Source organism: Zonotrichia albicollis, chromosome 2 (assembly GCF_047830755.1).
Source record: "Zonotrichia albicollis isolate bZonAlb1 chromosome 2, bZonAlb1.hap1, whole genome shotgun sequence".
Lineage (NCBI taxonomy): Eukaryota > Metazoa > Chordata > Aves > Passeriformes > Passerellidae > Zonotrichia > Zonotrichia albicollis.
Genome location: NC_133820.1, coordinates 100,300,304 through 100,324,916, shown reverse-complemented (window position 1 = coordinate 100,324,916; position 24,613 = coordinate 100,300,304). Strand labels below are relative to the sequence as shown.

Below are 24,613 nucleotides of genomic sequence, written 5' to 3'. Positions count from 1 at the left end.
GAATATGAGCACATTCACCTTTTGGTGTCACACAGACCTGCCCAATACCTTCACCTGCAAGGGTGAAGGGCAAGAGTGAAATGCAAGAGCTTTCCTTTATGTAATTTAAATTTTTCTAAAATTTCACAAGTGTACCTAGTACCATGGTTAAAAAGCATTTTTAAACCCACAGCACAAAACAAAAATGGGATAAAGGAGAAAATTCTGATCCATCAAAAATCAAGTTTGCCAGTGACCTGTGACTAACAAGATGAACAGTTGCATCTGAAATCAGGGGTGCTTTGATTACTTTGGGTGTGTCAGATCTGCTCCTACCAGCTTGCTTTGCCACAAGTACATTGTAAAAAATTGCCTGCAAGAGGCCAGTAACTGGTATTCTTATCCTGCTGAGTTTATAGAATATACTTTTTCCCTTTCCTAAAGCCACTTGTAGTCTAACTACACAGCAGGAAAGTAGTTAATTTAAGAAACAACTCCTAACAATCTAAGCTAGGAGGATCTGGGATATAAAGACAGAGGTCTATGAACAGCAAAATTAGTCCAAATCCTGCTACAATTCAAGTATACATGTATTAACTGTGGTCATAGTTTCAAAAGTTAAGAAATTATTGCAGATCCATAACTATTCAATTCTTTTAAGCTAATGTTTATTTCACAGTTGGCACAGTAAAGCACTGCTGCTCATAGGCCACATGGACATACTACACCCCACGCAGGATAGGATTTCTCAGATTTCCAGGGCTTCCACTCAGCCCTTTGGGAGCATCACTGCTACAAAGAATGAATAATATATACTGCCAAAGAAATAATTCATAAAATCATAGACTGGTTAGGGTTGGAAGGGACCTTTAAGGTCCCTTACCTCTGCCCCCCTTCCATAAACAGGGAATCTTCCACTAGACCAGGCTGGTCAGCCCCATCCACTTGCTCATGAACATCTTCAGGGATGGGGAGTCCATAATTTGTCTGGGCAATGACAACTTCTCTGAACAATTCATTTATATGAGTGTCAGAAAGAGCTGGTAGGTGACTTAAGGATCAATTTAAGGTATTTCTGAGCTTTATTTACTAAAATTTCTGCACATGCTGTATATAAGACCTAAATCAAGCTTGCTGAAAGATTTTTTTCCAGAAGGTCTTCCAGGCATAGGCAGAAGAGATGACATTCATCTCTGAAAATGCATGTGTGCATAAATGAGGTTGTCACTCTAATTCCCTACATACTGAGTACTTCTCTTCTTAGTTTTCAAGAGCAATTTATCTCATCCCAAGAGTTTATGAGAGACTTTAGGGTGGCTTTTTCCTGCTGAAGACGCATAAAGTAGTGTTAATGCCACACAACGGCCCTAAGGTGAGGCCAGAGGCTGGGCCAAAAAAATGTTTTATTTTGATAGATTACAAGGCAGGCCTTAAATTCAGGCCTAATAGAAAAAAAAATACTTGCATTCACTACCAACTAAAATAATGCATCTACCTCCTACAGCAGCATTTGGTTCCTTGCAAGTGTCTGCAGTGCTTTTAGGTCTGAGACTGCTGTGTGGAATACTTTAGGTCTTTTAGGCAGGGAAGACTGGCTGCCCAAGGCCAGCTGCTGGAGGGTCCTACAATACACGAGGGAGAGCGTAATACCAAGTCTCTGTGTGCATGTGTGTAGGTCTGTGTGCCAGCAGCTGATGGGGGCTGTGTCCCCAGGGACTCAACATGCCCAAGTGCCACCAAATGTGCAGATGGAAGGTCCAGGGCCAGGTGCTGAGCAGAGCATGTATCTCAGGCCAGCTACTGAAGATTCAGATAGCATGCATGTATTTATAATTTTTCACTAACAGTCTATCAGCCCATCAGCCAGAGAGGGGACAAGGATGTGGCCATTGGTGCTGTTTGCATTTGTGTGAGCCCTGTGCCATGCCAGTGCTGCTCTCTGTGTCTGGCTGTGTGTACACATGCACGGAATTTTGGTGTGGGGCTGCATGTTGGGAATACCTGCTCAGTCTTGGTATCTGCAGGACTTGGGGCATGCAGCTCCATCAGTCTCACCTGGACTGGGCTACAGGTTCAGAAATTCATAATAATTTTGCATACAGCTCTGTCTGCAGGGCTACAGGGAATGGCTAATTTGTGTTCTTTAGCTTGGCCAGGTGGAACTGCAGGGATCACAGGAATATTTGTTCAAGAGGGAAAAAGAGAAAAGCAGGAGGTGCTGGAACAAAACAAACTGCTGCAGTAATGATCATATAAACAACATAGATAAAACAGAAAGGAGAGAAGGGTGTAGCGCATTTAAAGAGGCTGTAGGCTTCCACGGGACTGTGCATGTAGTACTGTTAAATCCACCAAACAACTGGCCAAGTTTCTTTTGCTACTGGAGTAGGATACAGGGTAAAGCACTTCCATTACCTGTAAAAGTAACATGCCTGGCTTTTCTTCTAGTGGGCTGGCGTGGACCCTGAGGCAAGGAGAGGTAGCGTATTTCCGTGGTCTTAACCTGTGCAGGAAACAGAAGTGTGTCCAGTGCCTATGATTGCCTCCACTGGGCACTTACTTGGTGAAACAGTAAAGAGTTATGGCAATATGCTGCACCTTTAAAGCCAAATTTTGATAGGCATGAATAAGATCAATGCTTGGTTTGGATGGTTGAACTCACATCAGCTCCAGTGAGAATGTCTGTCTGATATAACAGCCAAAGGGGTTTTTACTGTCACCAGAGAAAAACATGTTCTTCTAAGATTCACCTTTCTTATTTCAGGTGAAAAATTTGAATACAAGTAATCCATCCAACAAGAACTTATTTCTCTTCCTTAACCATGATTATCTCAGCTATAAATGTCTGTACTGTTCAATGCCTCCCTTTAGTCAAACAAATCTCTTACTGACTGAGAACCAAAATCATCAACGTGCCAGAGGCTTTGCATCAGGCCTTTTTTGATTACACTATACTTTGCACATGCAAAATCAATGCAAGTTACATTATTTTATTACACACAGCCAGAGTAGCTGATTTCTGACAAATGTATGGAGATGGGACATGAAAACTTTGCTGCTCCCACGCTAAGTGAAGCTCTTTCTTTGTAAGTGCTGCATGAGCACACCGGGAAAACACCCATTTTAATGCAGTGAAGGGCACATTAAAACTAGTGTCTTTCCATATTTACAGAGAAGCAGAGGGATTTTTACATAAGTAGATGGATAACAGGTACCGGTCTACCCCAAGGCAAGCTGTTTCCCTTCCTGCAACTTTGCCTCAGGCTGTGTTCCCGACGGATGAGGATTTCTTGCACTTGTTTCTCACTTGTCTCAGTAGGAAGATTGTGCCTGTTGTATGCTGGTGCCTGAAACAAAAGATTCAGCTAGCTCATTTTCGATGCATTTCCAATGTTAATCAGTCTGATCAACCACAGGGCCAAGGGGACATCTGCCTCAGCTCGGTCACCGACCCAACACAGACCGCTTTGGTATCACACAGCAAAATGCAGCCACGCGCAAATCTCACTGCTGCAGAGCAAGATGGGAGGAAGCTGAACACAGCTGTAAGCCTCAGATATCAAGGGCTGTGTTTTGATGCCATTTTTGATAGACTCTTACGTGCCCAAAGTGCAGGTATAGAAAATATACCTACTTAAGAAGGCTGTTATCATCTCTGGGCTTGCCTTGTCATCTCTTTTCTCATCTCCTTAAGTGTAGTTGGGAGCTACAGATATGAGGCAGGTCCCAAGAAAGAGATAACTGGTTAACTCAGCTCTGAGCTTTGGTCCTAATATTACTGAGTTTGGAACAAGATTCAGATACACTCAGGAGAAAAGAATGAATCTCCAGAATGAGATGCACAACTGAGTTTCCTTTCCATACTTGCACAAACTTCAAATTTGTATTACCCTTAAACTGAGCACCATTTAAGACAAGCGTCTTAGTTTATCATCTACATATAGTGAAATGAAGGAAATAATTATTGGCCTTAAAGAGAAAAATACACTGAAATTTATAATCCCTCTTAAAAAGTAGAATCTCATCTCAGTTTCATTTGCAAGGGTCCTTGTAAAACTGGTCTGGGGAGCAAGAGCTTTTCAGAGCTGAAAAGGAGTATTAGAAGCAGTATTCCATAGAAGAAGTATTTCCATCCAATCTTTCACTTCCAAAAGCACACCATTCTCAATACTACATAGGAAATGACTAGCACAAATAGTCATTACTGTAATTGATTTTGAAGAGAGAGAGTTCATTTCAGTAAGCTAAGAGGTAACTATATATGCAAATTGTTGCTGCTAAGATAAGAAATTAATATCATAAGGATAATTAGGCATGGCAAGTCAAACAATGTTAGGAATGAATAACATATTAATAATGCCACATTTAAATGAGCAGGCCCTAGCATTTTCTAGTACACGTGTGTTACATGAGTTAGCCTTGTTTATCGGCATAATTTCAAGGTTACTGTAATGTATTCTCTCCCACTCATTGCTGTGGGCGAGCTCTCAATTGTCTATTCAGTGCCCGAGACCGGATTAAGCAGATACCATACCCTGGGCTGCATCAGGGTCACTCCAAATTTCTACAAAACAAATCCCCGCTGAGGTATTACCACACAACTTCTACAGGGAAACAAACAACCTAAACGTGTCAAATGAAGCTCGGAGGACGTGGAAATCTTTTTTTTTCCCTCGTTTTATTTCCTCCCGCGGCGCGGTGTTTGCCGCTCCCAACACGCGGGGCTGCGCGGTGTTTGCCCGCCCGCCCCCGCAGCGCACTTTCAGTTTCGCACTTTCACAGCCCAGCGGCGAGGGAAGCCTGACCTCTGCAGCTCAGGCACTGATTTATCCCGGCTTTTCGCGCTGCCGTCAGGATGAAAAGCTGATGGGAAAAAAAAAAAAAAAAAAAAAAAAAAAAAAGGCGCAAACCCAGCTTTCCCTTATTCCGATCGGTTCCCAAGCCCAGGGTTCTTCCCTCCTTGCCCTCCCATCTCCCCGCAGTGCCCCCGGCCGCGGTATGGGCAGGGCAAACACGGGCTGCGGCGGCTCGGCACGGCACGGCACGGCTCGGCTCGGCTCACGCACCCTTTGCCGCACTTGGTACAGGTTGTGTGCCAGGACGTCCCGCATGGCCTCCACCTCTGCCGGGGACAGCCTGTGTGCACGCTGCTTCTTGCCGCTCCTGTAAATAAAAGGGGAAATTAAATATGTTATTAATGAGCTGATTAAATACTAATCCCATTAAATAATGCATGGACTATTTTTAGTGCTAGAACAGAAGGCTATGTAGGGCCTCTCAGTGATCAGCAACACCTGCAAATCATCCAAAGATGAATAAAAAAAGTTTAAATCTTGCTCTTTTATTGGTTTTATCCATATAGTGGGTAGTCAGATTGGGCCCTAACCCCTCATACAGCTGGCAGCAGAAACGCTGCTTTCTTAAACCTCCAGAAGGAAGTTCCTATTTAAGGATTAGACTAGGCCATAACCAGCTCAGGAAAACGTTGCAAGTTTCTTCCTCTGTCTGAACAAAAACCTCAGCATGGTCCAGCAGTCTGGGCCTTGCCGTCTTACTGGTTTTTGCTCCTTTGAGAAAGTGAAGAAAATCCTAAGAGTATATTAATTATGAAGTCTGAGAGACCTGCCCTGTGGTGAGGAGAACATATAGAGTTTCCTTGCTACTGAACCTGTTTCTCCAAAGATAGTAATCTTTGTGTCTTTAAAAAACTTTGACAAGCCCACAGTCACTTGTAACTGCCTGGCTTTTTCACTAGCAAAACAGTGGAGGAGGGCTGCTGTGAAATGTTATCGGGTTTCACTACATCAGTCAATCACTGTGAGAGTTAGTGTTCAGGTGAATTCCCAGGAAAAGAAAGGAAAATAGATAGCGATCATCCAGGATGAATCAGTCTGTCTTGTTTCTGAATTTTTCCTTTCTCCATTTTGTTTTCTTGCCTCTTAAAAAAAAAAAAAAAAAAGTGATTGCAAGTGGTGTTTTTCAGCTAAGTGATGTTGTTAAAATGTTGTCTGTACAGTATTGCCAGAGTTTTGTGTGCATCTATCTCACACTTCCTCTAAAATAAATTTTAAAATTTTAGTGACAAACGACAATGGATTCAAGTTGAACTGTGATTATGAGGTAAACATAGGAAAAGGTTGGAATTTACAATTTTATCTAGTTTAACAATATTGCTACTGTTTCGTTCCATAATCTACCATGAACATCTTGAAAATTTGTAGGACCTGGATTCTATATTTTACTGCCTCTTACCATGAAATAGACAGTGATCTCTGGGGCCCTGGCCCCTGTGCAAAGCCCCTGGAATAGAAGAATTAATTTTTTATATATTTCAAGGTTTTGAAAGTGTTTTCATTCTGCCATCAGACTAAAACAGAGACCTGACTTTTTTCTATGAAATAAAAACAAAGAGGGAAATTAACAACAGGTTAAGGTGTAGTATTAGAGCTAGGACTGGGATAAGCAGCAGGTTAAGGACCTCACTGAAGCATGAGTGACCCATGAGTCTGCCACTGAGATGCTGGCAAGTCAGTGTGACAGAAAAGGGCTGCCTTTCTGGATTTGACCAGAAATCTTATCTTGTCCCTGATAAATCCTTCCCATCAAATGTTTAATTGACATTCATCAACTCTCAACAATTGCAATGACAACAAAGTTAGTTATTTCCCATTAGGGAAAAAAAGACTTTCACCATCACCCAGTTCCAGGCTGAATGGGTGGGTGCATTGGTTGGTTGGTTCCTTTTTCACTTGCTTTCTGTTCTCAGAGATACACTGAGAGGATCTGGGGATGCCACCAATTTTCAGGCTTGAGTGCACTGCACCTTTACTCCCTACTGGTTGTGGTGTGTCTCAGTCTGGGGCACAGCCTGTGCATGCTGCCCTCCACACAGGGAAACCAGACTCCTTGCTGTCAGCAGTCCCTGTCTGATGTCTCTTTGGACAACAGGGAGACCCTAGGTACACCTGGGAAATATACACAAGCACAAGCCCTGGGGACTGTCAAGAAGTATTGGTCTCTAAAATACAGGCTTGGCTCATTTGTGTAATGCAAATGGAACTGGAGTACTCGCTGCAGGTGTCTTTGACATCACAGGGAAGAGCTGCCTCCCTGCTCTGTGCTTCACTGAATGTGTCCACAGGGTCTTTATAATTTACAGTTGGGAATAAACAGGGAAAAGCATCTAAACAGGGAAAATCTTGACTCCACAGGGGAGATTATCAGATTATCTCTACTTTTCCAGCTGCATACCCGTCTTTCTCCACATGCCAGCACAGAAGTATCCTGCTCTAAGTAATTTCAAATCGTATTATTTTGCTCTTAAAGTGAATTGAGTAAATAAAACTTCTTGAGTCTCAGTTGAGCTGGGGTAGCAATAGAAAAAATAGCATGAAGATAACCCATATTGTTCTGGAGCACAAATAAAAAACCATCATTCTTTTCATGGGATTGGAAATTACCCTGCCCAATTGATAACAATGCACATATATGGTAATAAGGAAAAGATTGCTTTTACATTTTGCATTACCTTAAGAAAGGGCTTTCAAACATGTACAGTATGTTACCAAACCCATAAAGTAATCCTTATTGAAATTATTTCTTTTTTCCTATTGAATCTTCCAATATGTTACAACAAAGAATAGCACAGGATACATATGTATGAAGAAAAAAAAGTCATATTATAATATGCCATGAAAACTGTCTCTCTGTAATGACTGCCATGACATTATTTCTTTCTTCCTTAGATATGGAGATACTCGATATTTGATACATTGATACTTGCACAATCTGTGTAATTTTTTTTATATTACATCTAAAACTTTGAACTTTGTAAACTCTCCATTAATCTTTACTCGTCCCGTGAATGAATAATAATTTTGGGACACAACTTTCTCATAACTGTACCACCACAAATGACAACACAACAGTTAGTTCTGATCTGTACTGTATTGATACATTCTAAGATTTATCAAAGTCAATATTGCAGCAATATGAAGCCAGCATTAAGTAAACTCAGCAGCAAACCATGGTTCTCTCTAATAGTTATATTTCCTACCAAAACCAGCCATAAACCCACAGTTCTGATAATATTTCCTAGATTCCATCTTTGCCATCTCCATCCTTATTTATCAGCTTATATTCTCCAAAGTGTCAGAACCAAATGCTCTGCTTTCATTCTACTGTGTATTCTTTGTTGCACAATCCATGGGCAAATTTTCTCACTCCACACTGAAAATACTTACTGTAAATTGGACACCCACTCCACCTGCAGGAATCACATCAGCATGAATGCAATTCTCTAATTCACAGCATTGGAGATCTGCTTTGATTCTTATAAAGTAAATATCCTTGCGTGCATAAAGGCTGAAAAAACTGATCAGAAGTGTGAGCAGGAGTTTTCTCACTACTCTGGCACTGCTAATAATGATTTACATGCCATACATTGGAATTTCATTTCAAATCTCCTCTTGTTCATGGCCAGAGTTTTGTACCTTCACTGAAGACAGGGACTTCAGGAACATGCTGAATCAATGAAAGCAATCATGGAATTTATAAATACATTTAGAGACCTTTTACACTGGTCCTTTTAATCGCTGTGGGGAAAGACAGCAAGAACTGCTGTATTGGCTCAGACCAAAGGTCCACCAACTAGCTCAATATCCTGTCTCCTGCAGTCCTCAACAGCAGACACTTATCAATGAACAGAGGTGGGGAAACATGTATTTTCCTAGAACACTCTCACAGCCTGCAAGATCATAATGGTTTTGAGCCACAGGCTGTTTTTCTGAAGTTGACACTTCAATTTTAAAAAGGCTTTCTCATCAGAGGATGATGCATAGCAAAATTCAATTACAGCCAGGTTAGAGATTGCAAAAATTAGTCCATCATATCAGCTGGTTATTAAAGAATATTTTTCAATCTAAATTCTCAGCTCAGGAGAAAATTTCTGAACTATGCTGGAGCAATTTGTCTTATTTTCTTATTCCCTCAGGAAAAGAAGAGGGATGTGGTTTGATTGCCACGGATTGTCTACCAACCTTGCACATTTTCTCTTGGCTCACAATGGTTAAGGGATTACAGCAGACAGAAAGGAGCCTGACATACATGCAGTCTTTTTTAATATCATCCTTTCAGCAAAGAATAATTTAGAGAGAAAAGGGCTAGGTCTTACACCGCATGCTGACATCAGTACAAGAAAGCAGATTGATCTTGACATGATTAAGCCGGAGTTTCAAGCAAGATTTTAATTTAATACGCAGTTGATATTTGAATTTTCTGTTATTGGGAGTGATCATCATTCAAAACAGGTAATATGCCAGACCCTACCAGGAGCTGCTGCAAAATGGACAGTGGTTTAAGGATGCAACAGGAAAGAACAACAACAGTGGTCAGCAAGAACCCAGGAAAGAAATGATGGAGGCAAGTGCCTGCAGCAGTACCTGTGCTCTGGACAGTGTATTGCAAAGCAAAGATAAACACATGCATATCAATAATAGTATGTAGGACAGAAGATTTGTGCAACATTTTTCCTAGAGGGTTTTTCCCTCAGCTCCCTCAGGAGGTCCCACCAGTTTTGTCCCCTGGTCTGTCTGATGTCAAGTGGCATCACTGTTTGATAGAATCATAGAATGCCTTGCACCTGGTTCCAAACCCCCCACAATGACCAAGGGACCTCCTCAGCTCTGTCAGGTCGCTCAGAGCCCCATCACATTCAACCTTGAATGTTTCCAGGGATGAGGCATCTGCCATCTCCCAGAGCAACCTGTTCCAGAGTTTCACCCCCCTCATCATAAAAAAGTTCTTGTACCTAGCCTGAACTACTTTCTCCTAGTCCTACTGCTACAAGTCTACTAGAAGGTCTGTCCCTTTCTTTCTTGTAAGTCCTCTTTAAGTACTGAAAAGCTGCAAACAAGTGTTCCCAGAGCCTTCTCTGTCTCCTTGGAGAGGTGCTTCAGCCTTCTGATCATCTTTGTGGCACTCCTCTGGACCCACTCTAACAGGTCCATGTCTTCCCTGTACTGAGGACCCCAGAGCTGGACACAGCACTGTAGGGTCTCACAAGGGCGGAGTAGCAGGGGAGAATCCACTCCCCCAGCCTGCTGGCCATGCTGCTTCTGAGGCAGGATATGGTTTTCTTTCTGGGCTGTGAATGTACATTGACAGTTCATGTCCAGCATTTCACCACAAGTATCCTCCAGTCATTCTTGGGAGGCTGCTCTCAATGTTTAATTGGACAAATTTGTTGTTTTGGACAAATATGGCAAAGTGGTTTTGAGGGATTGCAAACCGGGGCGGCAAAAATTGCAAATGCTACAAAGAAATCTGCTCTCAGCAAAAATTCATGACTGGGACAATGGAGTCAGGACCTGTATGCTAAGCCTTCCTGCTGGGATGGCAGGGACCTGGCAGGGATTAACAAAACCGGCTGGCCAGGTAAGTGATAAGTACATCTGTCTTGAGCCACTACTGTGATTTAAAGCAACCAGAGTGGCTTCTGTATGTGACTCAAGATTCCTCTTCAGGACTGCCCACCATGGAAAAGAAACAGGAAATGTCCATGATTTTAATTTTCACTCTCTGAGCAAAGCACAATTATGATGAACACCAAATTGCACCTTCTCTTTTCTTAACTGTCTTCTTTTTTCTTACATTTCAATTAAGTCATGGAATACCTTGGGTACTTCCTCATTTTTATCCCTGTCCTCCTGTCCCTACTCTGCAAAGGGTCAGGAGGCTGGTACTCACTGTAAAGAAGTAGTGGATGGTTTTGAAATTTTCATGCCACTCTCAGCCATCTCGATGGCCAGTTTTATCTCCATCTTTTTGTACAATGACACAAGGCTGGATTTGGGCTGGTGTTCCCGAATTAAAATTTTCTTCAAATACTTATTATCAAACTTCTTAAATCTGCAAAAGACATACCAAAATCAAAGTGTAGAAAAGGAAATATGTTTTCATTTCTGTACTACAAGCTGATCTTCATTCAAATGCATATATCTACAATTCAGTGGTGGAAACTGAATACAAATTAGAGGCACCTGTGGACTCCTGAAGGCCTGGTGAGCTGAGACCTTTAGGGGGATATTTGGCATAGTCTACTGGTCCACAGAGATTGCAGAACCCGCTAGACAAAAGAAAGAAACAAGCTGCAATCAGAGCAAAAAAGAGGGCTGCGTGTATGTTTGCATATTACACTGCCACATTTGTCAGAAAAGAATACGGCCAGTCTCTATGCTTTTGTACAAATGTTGCATTATAGAAGGACATAACAGCAGCAGCTGCTCTTACTGTAATCCTGGCCTATTCAGTCAGCCACCAATGAGGCTCTAAGTGGCCCAGCAGTTACAGTAGTTAGGGCCCATTACATTGCTGATAATTTTGAATCCTGACAATTAGAGCAGAGAAAATACATTTCTTTGTATTCTGAATAACAGAGAAATTGAAAGGACCCCAAAATACTATGTGCTTGCATGCTGCAGATTGTAAAATATTGCTAATGTGTGGCATAATTTGAATGTGAATGTGTGTGGGTGCCTTGGAACAGGTACATGCTTTCAGGCAGACATTTAGCAGAACAACAGCAGATCCTCAGCAGAGCAACAGTTCTGTTTCTTTCAAAGGAACAGTTTACCACAGCAAGGTAAGGTGCTCCACGATGCTGGGAAAAGCACCACAGGGTTTATATCTTTCTTTCCTTAGCAAAGGCCGTTTTTTATTCATTAATAGCAGAGGAAGGTACATAAATATTTGCACAGGGATTACAGCTCTTTATGTTTTTCTGTGTAATAAAAAGTCTCCTGGATTTTCATTGCTTAGGTAATTAATTCTGTACACAACTTTAAAGCTGCATACAAAACTTTAGGGAATACTTTTTAATATAATCTTCTTATATTAAATGTCCTCAGACATGGTGTGTTTTTTGAATCTGTCCATGAACCACAACACTACATTTATGGCTAGTTCAGGGAAAATTCTCTGTTCAGAGTTATCAGGTAGATATAGAACAAATGGATGGCATTTACTCACAGATATGTGTAAATGCAGCTATTTAAATGGATTTACTGCTCCAACAGAGATTTGTTCAGTTTGTTGACTGCACAGACAGTGGTGTGGTCCCAGCAGATGGATGTCCTAAAGCTGTCTCTGTACTCAGAACCAAGAAGACATTTCAGATTCTGGGCATGCCCTAGTACATTATATCATTACTTCCCATTGGGACAAGAATTGGATGCACGCTAGTCATCCTCTTCCCCATCTGAATTTCTGGTTTCCATAGGGAAGGACTTGCCACATGTCCCAGCAGACACCCTTGGCTGGATTACTGGAGTCCAACACTGAAAGTCAGACAAGATTCCAGCACAGAAGCCTAGGCAGAACTAGGGATAACTTTTATCCCACAGCATCATAATAAGATGTTTGGGGGGAAAGAAAAATCAGTCTTTTCCCTACTTGCCTTCACATGCTGTGGTGGTGGCAAACATGTCCACAGGACTCCCTTAGGGAAAACTTAAAGGAAACAGGAGATCTGTCTCTTCTGGGCAGAGTTTGGAAGAGCTGCAAAGCTTCACAAAACCACCTCACACTGCTGATGGAAGGGACAACGTGGGACCTGCATTTCTGAGTAAAGACTAGCTCTGCTTATGCTACTGGCTGTTGAAATTCAAACACTCCTTCAGCACTCTTATTTTAGATGTTACTGAATGCAAAGACCTGTAAGGACAGATGACTAATTATTACTGATTCTCTACTACCAGCAAGGGATCCTTTTTGCTGTGGAGGCTCGCAACAAAAGCCATCAAAGCACTGAGACCATGTGTAGCTTATGTTCTAAATCCAGAGTTAAAGAAGTGTTTCCTGGTATCTCAGATTTATACCAAGGCTATGCACAGTTTGATGTCTGCAGCGTGAGTTCCCATGCTATGTTTTTCTTTCGGAAGGCTTATTTTCTGCTTGTGCAGATCCAATTTAGCAGGCAATGTATGAGCACTGCACTCTCAAGAGTTAATAGTTACTCAGGAGTTCAGTTTCTACAAAGAGATATGGCACATGACCACAGCATTTTGATTTCCTCTTCTATTTACCTACTATATTTTACTTGATAGATAGGTTATTTTATTATATTAGACTGCAATAAGACATACTTACTTATCTCTCAGCTGATAATGACTCCAATGTCCACATATGTCTTCAATACCAGCCTTTAAGTGATCCATCAACTACAGAAAAAAACATGGAAACATTGTAAGTGACCATTATGAAATGTCCATGTGTTCATTATGAAATGTTACCACAAATCTGCACTTATTGACATGATTTTGAGATTTATCGTTTTACTGGAGCTTGTGAGTTAATTCTGAAAGCATCTACATTTTTCTAAAAATCAAGGCAAAGATGCCACTGCTGATGCTTGGCTGCATTGAAAGTGTTTTGATGGAAGCAAAAAATTTTTGGGTCCTTTTTGTCTACTGAACCCAAAATATAAATTCTTGGTTTTGTTTCCCCTCCTCATGCATGGCCTTCCTGGGAGAGGCACAGGGCCACATACCAACACCTTCACCTTGACAGATAAATTCTCTGAGGATTTTGCAGAATGACATGAGACTGGTTACTGCTACCTTCTGTTACTTTCAGTCCTTTTTTGTGCTTATCCAGCACCATAGAGACAGAAAAAGGCCAATTCTTACAGACATATTGTCATAAAGGGTGCTTTAAAATGCAAGTTCTCTTCAAGGTTCATTATAAATGTTCAGATAAGAAGAATTAATTTCACTTTAAACTCAAAATCAGTTCAATGTTCTAATTTTGCTAATATCTCTTCAGCTTACATCTGTGTGTTTGTTTCATTTTAAGACACAGTGTTTCTCTTGATTTCACATGTATTCCCTATTGTGAAATGAAAGAATGTACATAGGTTTTCTGTAATGTTAAATCAGATTGAACAGCTTCCTGTGATTTTATATAATAGTAATTTGGGAACTGAAGTAAATGTTTGAGAGGATAAAAGATCACTACCCAGAATAAATTGAAACTAAGTTTGCAGCTCAATGGTTCAACTCAGTTCAATAGATCTGGATTAAAGACTTTTAAGACTTCAGTGTCTAGAACTGGTCAAAAGATGGCAACAAGGGTTTCTGACTAATCCAGCTAGGAAGGATAGTGACTACTTTGATAAACATTACCTTTCTCTTTCTGTCCTGCCATGATCAAAGTGCCAATGAATGAAGGACCTAATACACCATGACACTTGTGGATGATAATATAATATGATAGTAAATATGAACATAAATGAGATGCAAGATCTTAGAAAATCATGCCTAAGTTGCCTCCATACATTCTTAAAAGCACTGAGCATCCAAATGCACTCAATGCCAGGTCTCCAAGTGCCTCCCTCTTTCCAGCTCTTTCAGAATACCTGTTCTTTTCTTTTTGGGTTACTGATATAAAAAACTTACTCGCACATGAATTTCTTCATTGATAGATTCTTTTTTGTTTGTCTTTTTAACATCCAGATATCTGACCAAAGGTCCAATTGTGATTCCCTGTATTTGGAATAATGAGTTGAATTGTTAATTATCTTTTAGGCAAAAATAGAAAGAAGGCAAAAGGGGATAATTTTAATCAGTTAGGAAAGCTCTGTCTTAGCACAGAAATGAACCATTATTTGTATGGAGAGCTACAGAAGAGAATTTAAAAAAAAAATTCTAAAGGTCTTTTTTTAAGTGAGATTCTATTTATTAGCATATTGTAATAATGTAAAGTAACTGACTCATTGGCAATCATCTTCAAAAGAGGATTCATTTGAAAGAAAATATTATCTTTGTGAGGTCTTGAAATCTTAAAACCATTTACTTCAATATTTTCAGAATTAAACATTCCAGGGTTTTTTCACTTAGAAATGGGTTTCATTTTTTCCCATTTCCTTACTGCACTGCTACAGAAAACCATTTTAAAAGTAGAAATAGAAACAAATTGTTTTTTTCCTGAAATGTTCTGGTGGAACCTAAGCACCTTACTTATCACAAGTGCATAGTGCCCCATTGGCACCCTAGAGGATCTGAGACTTTGGTATTGGAAAATGCAAAATATGGGATGCAGAGTGCTCTAGAAGTTTCAGTTCTTCCAGGTACAGCAGTAAGCAAGGTGAAATAACTCAAATATCTATATAACTCAAATATCTTATATATAACTATAATATAAAGTAGACAACTATACTTACAAATGTGACTTATTCACTTCATTTTTAAAATATTCTTTTGCAAAGCATTTCAAAATATTTGTATTTGATCTCTAAGACAGACAAAGATAAAAGTATAAAATTCAAAATCTGTCACAGAACAGACATACTGTTTTCTGGTCAGTTTGAGATACACCACGAATAAAGAATGAATCAGTACTGAAAGGTAAAGCTAAAAGACTTCTTAAATTGGAAGTACCAGGAAATGCATGTGGAATGAACATAAATAATTTTGGACACCAAGACTCCCCTGAATATTTTTAAAGATACAAAAGAATTCTTGTATTACCTAAAAGCTCTTAAAAAGGCTAATTACACAATACAGTGCTAAATCTGGCCCTAAAACACAATAACTTGTCCTAGCGTAAGAGTGAATTCAATGCTATTTTCACTATGAAGCTTTCAGTCACCTCTAGTACATGAAAGTTATCCATTAAGAAATATACATACTTGGATGAACACAGTGAAATATATAACCACAATGGTAGCAGTGATGAATAGTTTTTTTCTGGGGAAAAGATTCACTGGAAGCAAGAATGCAAGAGAAAAGCTGCTGGCTCCTCGGAGGCCACTGTAAGAAATGATGAGTTGGTCTTTGAAGGTGAAGGGATATGTTCGGAACTTGTTGCTGACGTAGAAGAGAGCAAACACACCTAGGAAGGGGGAAAAACCCCACAGGTATTATTAATCAAGGAGAAAAAGAAAATATTAAAAGCAAAACAATTGTTGTTTTGGGGAACTGTTGACAACCCATGTTTTTTTCTCTTTTTGTTTCTTGTAGCTTCTCTTTGACCAACTGCTAAATTTGGCTTGTGTGAAATATCTCCTATTAAATACTGGGGTTCCTAACAGCTTCAGGATTTAAATTCATTAACACAGTTTAGAAGAGAGATTAGGGAAAATATTAACTTCCTATACTTATGTTGCATAGTTTCCTCCAAAGTGTTCTGAGGAAAAGAAAAACAACTGCATGAGAGTTTTCTCTGTGCCTTCCTTTGCAATGTGTCCTGCTTTCTGTACAGTATCTGCCTAAAGTGTTTGAACAGTGCTTTACCAACAAGTCCTGTGGACAGGCTCACTGAAAGACAAAGAATAATAGCATTTAAAATTTTAATCCTTGGGCTTATTGTGTCTCTAATTATTTATTTCTCAAACTTAATTTTACTTCTAATAAAATTTAAAATTAATAAGATAATCTGTGGCTATGTAAGGACTGCAACTTGTCTTTATAGTGTAATTTTAACAATTTGTTTTACTTCTTCATCCTCCACAATAAATATAAATCCTGTTTTATGTGCAAACCATTAATTAACTGACAAAAAAGCTCGCAAATGCTGATAACTGGTGTTATTTTACACAGCTGTCACTGATACACAGATTATTAGAGGTAACAGCATCCTCTTATGTAGGTTGCTGGATATCACTTTATGCAAGACCTTGTTTGACTGCTTATAATGCTAGGCATCAGGTACTCAGAGTGAAACAGCCTATGTGAGGTATCAGCCTCAGGCCACATCTCTTTGCTTTATTCAAGCTTCAGAGAAAATGATGTAATCATTTTAACACACAAATGTAGCAGAAAGTGTTTTGTCCTTCCTCTGGAAAGCTCTAGCACTCCCCTTGGTGTCTGAGAGAAGGATGGACATGAGGCTGGAAAACAGCTTTTATATCAGGGGAGCATTGTTTCTGTCTTAATTAGAAGGATATTTCAAAATGGAAAGCGAGCCTTTAAAAATTCAGACGCCACACTTGGTCCAGATACAGCAAGAAAATATGTAATTACTTCCTTTTTGCTACCACCTCCAGAACACCAACCACCAGCCTTCTTATTCCCTCTCCCTTTTCAGCATTACTGCCAACCCATCCTGGACATTAGGAGAAGATGAGAAAATGTCTCACAACTTGTCTGACATCATCTATGAACTGCCCTGACCATGCTAGAGGAATCTGTCCCACAGGTCAGGGAGCAGGACACCTTTGCAGGAATGGGATATACCATGTGCAAAAATGGAGTAATTTCATATGGGCACTACTTTTTAGTAGTTTAAAACTTTAGACTTGACTTGTGAGGAGTTGTAGCATAGTGTTGTTGGCCCACATGTGGTATAAATCCCTGTTCAGTTATCTATCAGTGCTGATTTTCACCTTCCCTCTTTTCCTATGCCTCCAGCACTCCCAGCCCAGGACCTGTAGTGCTATAGCACTGGAAGTCTGATGATATACATTACCTAATTATTAAGTTAATGACAGTGTGTTGTGAAATCATTATGAGGCCCTCTTACCCAAGGGGCATATAGTAAATAAAGATATAAACATCTCTATAAGTGTAATCATGGCATGGCCATGGTAATCATGGCTTTAAAAAAATCAATTTTCACCTAAATGTAAAGTCTGTGCTTGGAGACTGGCATTCAGATTTGTGTGGAGCTTTTTTCCTCTTTTTGTGTGTGTAGATGTGTGAAATTTACTTGTCACTAATATGAACTAGTAAATTTGTTGTTAAAGCAGTTGTGCCAGTCCCCACAGGCTTTTCTAACAGAATTTTGTGCCAAAGATTTTTTTCTCATAGATGCAGAGAAGGTTGTCTGCAAGAGTTTACTTACTCAGCACCCGCCAAGTGAGGCAGAAGAACAGAGTGAAACAAATGAAGGCCCAGTTCCATTCATGGTTCTTCCCCACTGTAGACACTCCCATGAACACAAAAATCAGGGTCTCACTGATGCTGCTTAGCATCTTCATGAAATATTTTATTGTGGTGTAAGAATTCTGGGAAACATTCTCCTCCACGTATTTTTTCATTGTCACTGCACATGCTGTCATCCTGTACCAAGCAAAACATCAGAGATCAGCCACAACCTGTTCTTCTTTTCAGTTAAGGACAGCATCAGCCATCATTACCTGTACTCTCCACCACCAGGTTCTGACCTTCATCAAAACAAGCATTTTATTTCTCCAGTAACATTAGCTATTTCATTAGCTAGAAAAGGATCTTCATTCACATTTACAAATATGTTTTACTTATAGGATAAAGGAAGCAAACGGATATAGGATAAAGGAAGTCGGCCTTTCTGACAAGGAAGGGAGGGTATCACATTCCAGCTCAAAGTCCATTTTATCCTGAATGCCTAACATGGAGCCACCAAGCGCCAAATATTTGTCTCAAACAACGGGCAGGCCAGTTCTGTACCAGCCTACAGGTGGATCAGTTAGAGGGACATAACCTGCCCCTGGGTGACATTGTCCCTTGAGGTGGCGGTGCGGATCATGGCAGCCCCGTGCCAGGGCCAAAGCTGCCATGGCTCCCTGGCAGATCAGCAGTGCCAGGGCAAGCTGCAGGAATCTCCAAGCACAGCAGCCCATTGTGGCACAGCGGGAGAAAATTCAATTAAACTACAGAGGTGTCCTCCTCCCTGTAGTTACCTAGGGTGTGTGGAATGTGCCTAAGAAGGCAAAGGGATGTTTTGCATGACTGTTAATGAAGACTAGAGCCTGTGTCAGAGGCATCAGCAGCCACCCAGCACAGATGCTGGTGACGATCACATGGAGCAGCAATCTTTGATCAGCCCTGCTGAAGGGGATTTCCTTTTCCCCTCTGCATTTTCCATAGGTAACACACAGATTGAGTGCTATGCTAGTAACATATTCCATCGCCTATCTTGTTTCTACTGATGTGATTTTAGTCTCTGGGGGCCTCTTGTAATGATATTTTTCCAAACTTGTGAATTCAGAGAATGATGACTGTTCATTAGATAACCTTCCTCTAGTTTCAGTTCATTTAATTTCCACTGAAGAAATCTCAAGGGTATCCTGGTGAAGCTGAGTCATTTAGCATGTCTAAGGACACTCCAAGACAAGGCCATTAGGCATTAATGATTAATACTGTTGACTTTCAGATACACATACATAATAAACTTTCATGATCCAAGTTGTGGGATCTCAGGATCTGAGTCCTGAGATCCCGGGCCTCCGAGACCACCCTTGGGGGGCCCGGGAGTCCTGGAATGTTGCCAGAAGTGTCTGGTGGCAGGACTTTGACCCTACACGGGAGACGACACCTGTATGAAGATAAGAGGACCTCACCAGGGTGAATGGCGAAAAGATTAGCTAATTAGAGGGTGAGACACAGGGTTTAGGATTTAGGTACAGGGGGGTTTAGAGGAGTAAGATGGAGGAATTGGGGTGTGTCCTGCCCTCCTTCTTCTTCCTCTTTTCCTCCATCTTCTTTGGCCACGGTGGCATTTTTGGATTGGTTATTACTGAGAGTGCACCGAGTTATAAGAATAAATGGTATTGGGGAAAAATGATAAATATTGTACACGTAACAATGGGTATAAAAATACGTGGCGGTCCGGAGGACGGCACAGTGTGCTCATGGCTGACTGCTGAGCAGATCTCTGTTCGGCTGAAAGAACATCTTTTAGATAAACAATTAATAAACATAAAAACCGAAAGAAGAACTGAAGCCTCTTCTCGTCCTTCGATATGCGGGCTGCCCCAAGGCCACCTCGGGCCTTTCCAGGCCCCTCAAACAGCCGAGATAACCGGACACCAAGTGAAAAATGAATGAATCCTCAATAATTCAGAAAGGTGGCAATAAGTTTCCATCTCTAAAACAAGCAATAATTTCCTTAATGAAGCAGTAAGAATAATAAATCCAAATTATATTACCATTCTTAAATTACTAATAATTTCAGAACTCTAATGAAAATAAGAAGTGAAAGAAATTAAGAACTATGTAGTCTTGTGCAAGGAGTAGGTGGGGAAGCAGTGTTTTGGTCAGTGCAGGTAGGAAGAAGTCCATATGGTTTTACTGTTCACTGCACTGTACATCTAATCCTGCTGAACTAAAGTTGCCAGTCAGCTCAATCTGAGCATTTGTGTCGGGTATACAAAACACAGCACAAGACTCATCTGCTTTGTCTAATTGCTCAAGATAATCTATATCCAGTCTAACTACTTATTTAATATGTTTAAATATTCAAATACTGTTTCCCAGGACCATCCTGCAAAGGTTATTTTTATAAAGGCAATTCTGCTCTGAAGCTGATTAACCCAGGGTTCTGCAGCCTGGAGAAGAGAGGCTTCAGGAACACCTTATTTCAATATTTTGACATTTAAAAGAGGCCTATAAGAAACATGGGGACAAACTCTTTAGTAGCACCTATTGCCATATGACAGGGGATAATAGTTTTAGACTAAAAGATTTAGGTAGATTTAGACTAGATGTAAGGAATAACCATTTTACAATGAGAGTGGTGAAGCACTGAAGTTGCTTAGAATGGTGGCAGACATCCCACCTGTGAAAACATTCAAAGCCAGTTTGGATGGGGCTCTGAGCAACCTGATCTAGCTGAAGATGTCCCTGCTCATTGCCAGGACATTGGCTAGATGGCTTTTAAATGTCCCTTCCAACCCAAACCATTCTGTGATTCTGTGAAATCAGAGCTTCACAAGGTGAGGTGGGTAAATGCACCTGTCTGGACATCAGCAGCCATATGTTTGTATTTGTTAAGTTTAAACTGGTTTGCCCTCTACAAAGGGAAGCACTTTCTGCAACACGAGGTCACCCAAGGCCCATCACGAAAGCTCAGAGCCAGCAGAGGCCGTGCAAAGCTGCTGCCATCCACCAGCTGTGCGCTGAGCCTGCAGCAGCCAGCAGCACCAGCTGGAGCATTTGGCAACAGGAGGTCTCCATCTCCCTATGCTGCACCCTGCAGGTGGGCTGGTTTGGAGGGTATCCTTGCAAGCCACTTGCCAGCAGCTTTCTCCTTAAGTCTCTCACTTCCATCCCTACTCCTTCCTCTTCCAGCTCCTTTCCTGCTGCCATCCTTTCCTTCCCACAATTCTCACCATTCCTGCATTTACTCCAGTCAAGAACCTAAAGCTTTCTCTCTGCAGCAGGCACCCACACCATCACATACTTTGAGGAACATGTCCCAAGCATTACAGCAGTATCAAGCTATCCTGACCACAAAAAACAAAGAATTGCAATATTCATATACATGACTATAAGTATGTATGTGTAGGTGATGTTCTCTTTCACCTGTTTTTGCCCCAGTTTCAATCCCAGTGATGCTATTCAAATGTAATATAATTCCAGTGAATGGTGTTAGGGCTGAAGTTCACAAAGAACTCAGATGTGCTTTCTTATATTTTCCATAGCCATCGCTTTATATCTCTCTTAGAGTCTGATGGTGAAGCTGCTTAGAAATAAATACAGATAAACTGCTGTAGCATCAAATCATTCTCTTCTGCTGATTTTATCAGAGATAGCAGACAGATGGTGGCAGCACTGGCCACTCTATCCACAACCTGCAGTTGTGCAGTACTTTTGCCAACATCCCTCGGTAGAATTATCTGTGCCTATGCTGACTGTGGCTTTGCTTGTCCTAGTCACCAGTGCATTTTACAGATATCTAAGAAGCTGTGCACTGCCTCTCTAAGCCAGAGACTGAATGCCTGTGTTGCACCAACCTTGAGCAAACCATCACAAAACAGCACCAGTTCCTAAAAGACAGCATCCAAAAAGCCGTAAGGAATACTCACGCCAAAATGCCAGAGATGTAAAGGGTTTCAGCTGACAAGTATGAGAGGTAGCTGAACATGAAGACCAGCAGGGGCTCGATGGAAGAGACGTTGCGGGTGAAACGAGTCATGAATGCTGAGACAAATCCAAACACGATGCCAAACAAGACTCCACCCAGCCCCACCACGAAGAAGCGAGCAAAGCCAGCAAAGACATCGATGGACTCAATTTCTTCATACCTGTGCATCTGGGTGAAGGCGATGAAGATGTTGTATAAAACCTACACGTGAAAATAAGAAAACAGCAGTTGGGCATCTTTTCTGAACCTGGCACCTATTTGACAGGCAAAACAGTGTCTGTGTGTGCCAGAAATTGCTTTAGACAGATCAGCAAAGTAACAATTGGAATTTGAGATGGTTCTTAACAAGTCTCAGAAATAAGAATTCATTAAGTGTCCTGAAAAAGAGAAAAAAAAAAAAAAAGAAAAAAAAAAAAAGGGTAAATGGCTGTGGAATGAAAATTACTTAATGGCGTGTGACCCCCCAGTATTTTACTCTTAGTAGTAAGAGACTGGCAAACTCTCTTTTCTTGGTCTGTTTGACAGTTAATTTAATTTTTGGTCTTTGTAGAAGAGGTGAAAAGCTCATCTGGGTACCCTAGAAACCATGGAGGCTCTATCCTCCATGTTCTCCTTCTGACTCAGGCTGGGGCAGGGCAGGGACTAAGAGTCACATATTTGATTTAAATCCCATTTAGCTTGTCTCTGGGATCAGTCAGTAGACTTGACAAACTTCATCAGATGGACATGGTAATGTTACACGTTTTTCAGCAGCACTTGATGCATAAAAATCATGAAACATCACTGAGAATGGGACTGGGAAAGGAAGATGTTAACCTCAGTTTCATTCTCTAGCTAGGTAAAAAAAGCCTCTCTATCATGACATATTTGGAGTTTGGTGCTACTTAACCACCTCAAAGTAGGAATGAAATGCTGTGACTCTCTAAATGTTCTAAAGACCCTGCACATATACACATTTTGACTAGAAATCTTGAAATTGTTAAAATCAAAAGAAAATATCAGATTAGAAGAAAGATTCAATTTAATGCCAATTATAATTTTATATAATGTATTACATAATTTGGTCTGAAAAGATAATATCTTAGAGAAGAAAACTTCACCAAACTTCTATTATCAATAATTTCTATTCTTCAGAAACTGTTAATGAAAAATTTTCAGCAAATTCCACTTTCATTCATCTTTTAGAAACAAATAGAAAATTTTCAGAGTGGTGTAGTAATAAAAAAGCCTTAGAGGTTGCTGACAATCAGTTAATATTAAAGTCCCGTCAGATCTGTTTACAGTGAGTGTGTAACACATGAAAGTCACCTTTCATTTTTGAAGAGAATTTGGGAAATAACTAGACACCAGCTCTCCAAAGCTGTTGCACTAAAGCATTAGTTGGAAAACAATAAATAGACTAAAGTCATTTGCATTTTATGGTTTTCTTTAGTCTTTCTTCTTCATCTAGTTAATCCCAGAAGGTTATTAAGAAGACTAAAGCAGGTATTTGCAGGTAGAAGAGTCAAGCTCATTAGGATAATAATTATTGCTCAGCTACTATCCAATCTTAAATTGCTGCTGGGGACATATAACCTTGAGCTGTCACACAGTCTGTTCTCCAGGAGGCTCACTGCTAATAGCTCTGGGAGACAGACAAAGCCTGACAAAATATTTCTTTTAAGAAAATACCCAGGACTCCTTTTTCCTAATGCCAGTGTATGAAATTTGTCACTTCAGCAGCAGATAAGGAAAAGAAGGTTCATGTTTTCACAGTAAGCAAACCTCACCCTACCTACCCTATAACTTTTAATTTCAGAGCCTGTTTTCTCTCTGTTTCCCTTTCTTGTAGACTTTGACCTCCTCCTAAGACTTGTGATTCTTTATAAATGATACCACAGCATGATTCTATGCTAACTTACGAAGAAAGATTCTCAGCAAATGAATTAAGAATTTTTTTTCACTTTTCTAGTTCCTAAAGTATCCATATGATTTAACTGATTTGGCATAAAAATGAAAGTTATGGAAATATGACAATTTCTATTTTTTTTTTTTTTTGTAACATGCTTTGTGGGAGTAAACTGTTCTGTATCACAACCTGCACTGTGTCATATAAGGAAGGCTCATCTAAGTTACATTGCAGTGTTTATGCTGGTAAATGGATTACTAGAATTCTTTATATATTAGGAAAGCCTGAATCAGATTAGGAGGCTTTTGTTCACACAAAAAGAAGAAATGGATTGATAGTGGTCTCATGTAGCAGCCCTGAGAACATCATGATTTGGGTTGCTTGGAGAGGATTTTGTACCACTGGGCAGCTCTCAGAACCACAGAGAGGAACAGAGAACATGACACTGCTGCCACAGAGGACTCCCCAGGGACTGCTCCATGCTCCAGGTGTCTGTGTACAATCACTGCACACACAATCCTCACCAGAAGCATTGGAAGAAGAGATTTTCAAGTGACTGCCTTAACCACCAACACAGGTTGTCTTGATAATTCTTTCTGACTATTGTAGTTGGTTTTACTCTAATGGCAGTGGAACAACTTTTACAGCAAGAGAAGAGAATATCTCTATCCTTCTATCTAGCATCCAAACTAGTGATCAAGGTCTTTCTCAGTGACATCAGAGACAATTTCAAATCTCCTCAAATAATAATTTTACTTAGGTCTTCAACATGTATTAGATTTAACTGTTCTGCTGCTTACGAAGAAAAGAGTGCTCCATTATAGAATACTGCCAGTGCCACCCATTTTGAGTACAGCATGACATATAGGTGTTCCCAGTATTTCTAAAATCAAGCCTCAGAGATGA

General features: G+C 40.4%; 1 protein-coding gene across 1 annotated transcript in view; it reads right to left on the bottom strand.

Moving 5' to 3' along the window:
* Nucleotides 1-24,613, bottom strand: part of SLC9A4 (solute carrier family 9 member A4) — a 32,440-nt gene that overhangs the window by 2,620 nt on the left and 5,207 nt on the right. Inside the window, exons 3-11 of the mRNA XM_026793027.2 lie at nt 21,761-22,020; nt 17,818-18,035; nt 15,665-15,867; nt 14,433-14,519; nt 13,126-13,196; nt 10,726-10,887; nt 5,046-5,142; nt 3,195-3,326; nt 2,395-2,482 (exon numbers count right to left, since the gene is read on the bottom strand). Of these exons, the coding sequence (XP_026648828.2) occupies nt 2,395-2,482; nt 3,195-3,326; nt 5,046-5,142; nt 10,726-10,887; nt 13,126-13,196; nt 14,433-14,519; nt 15,665-15,867; nt 17,818-18,035; nt 21,761-22,020 (1,318 nt within the window). The remainder of the gene's footprint in view (nt 1-2,394; nt 2,483-3,194; nt 3,327-5,045; nt 5,143-10,725; nt 10,888-13,125; nt 13,197-14,432; nt 14,520-15,664; nt 15,868-17,817; nt 18,036-21,760; nt 22,021-24,613) is intronic.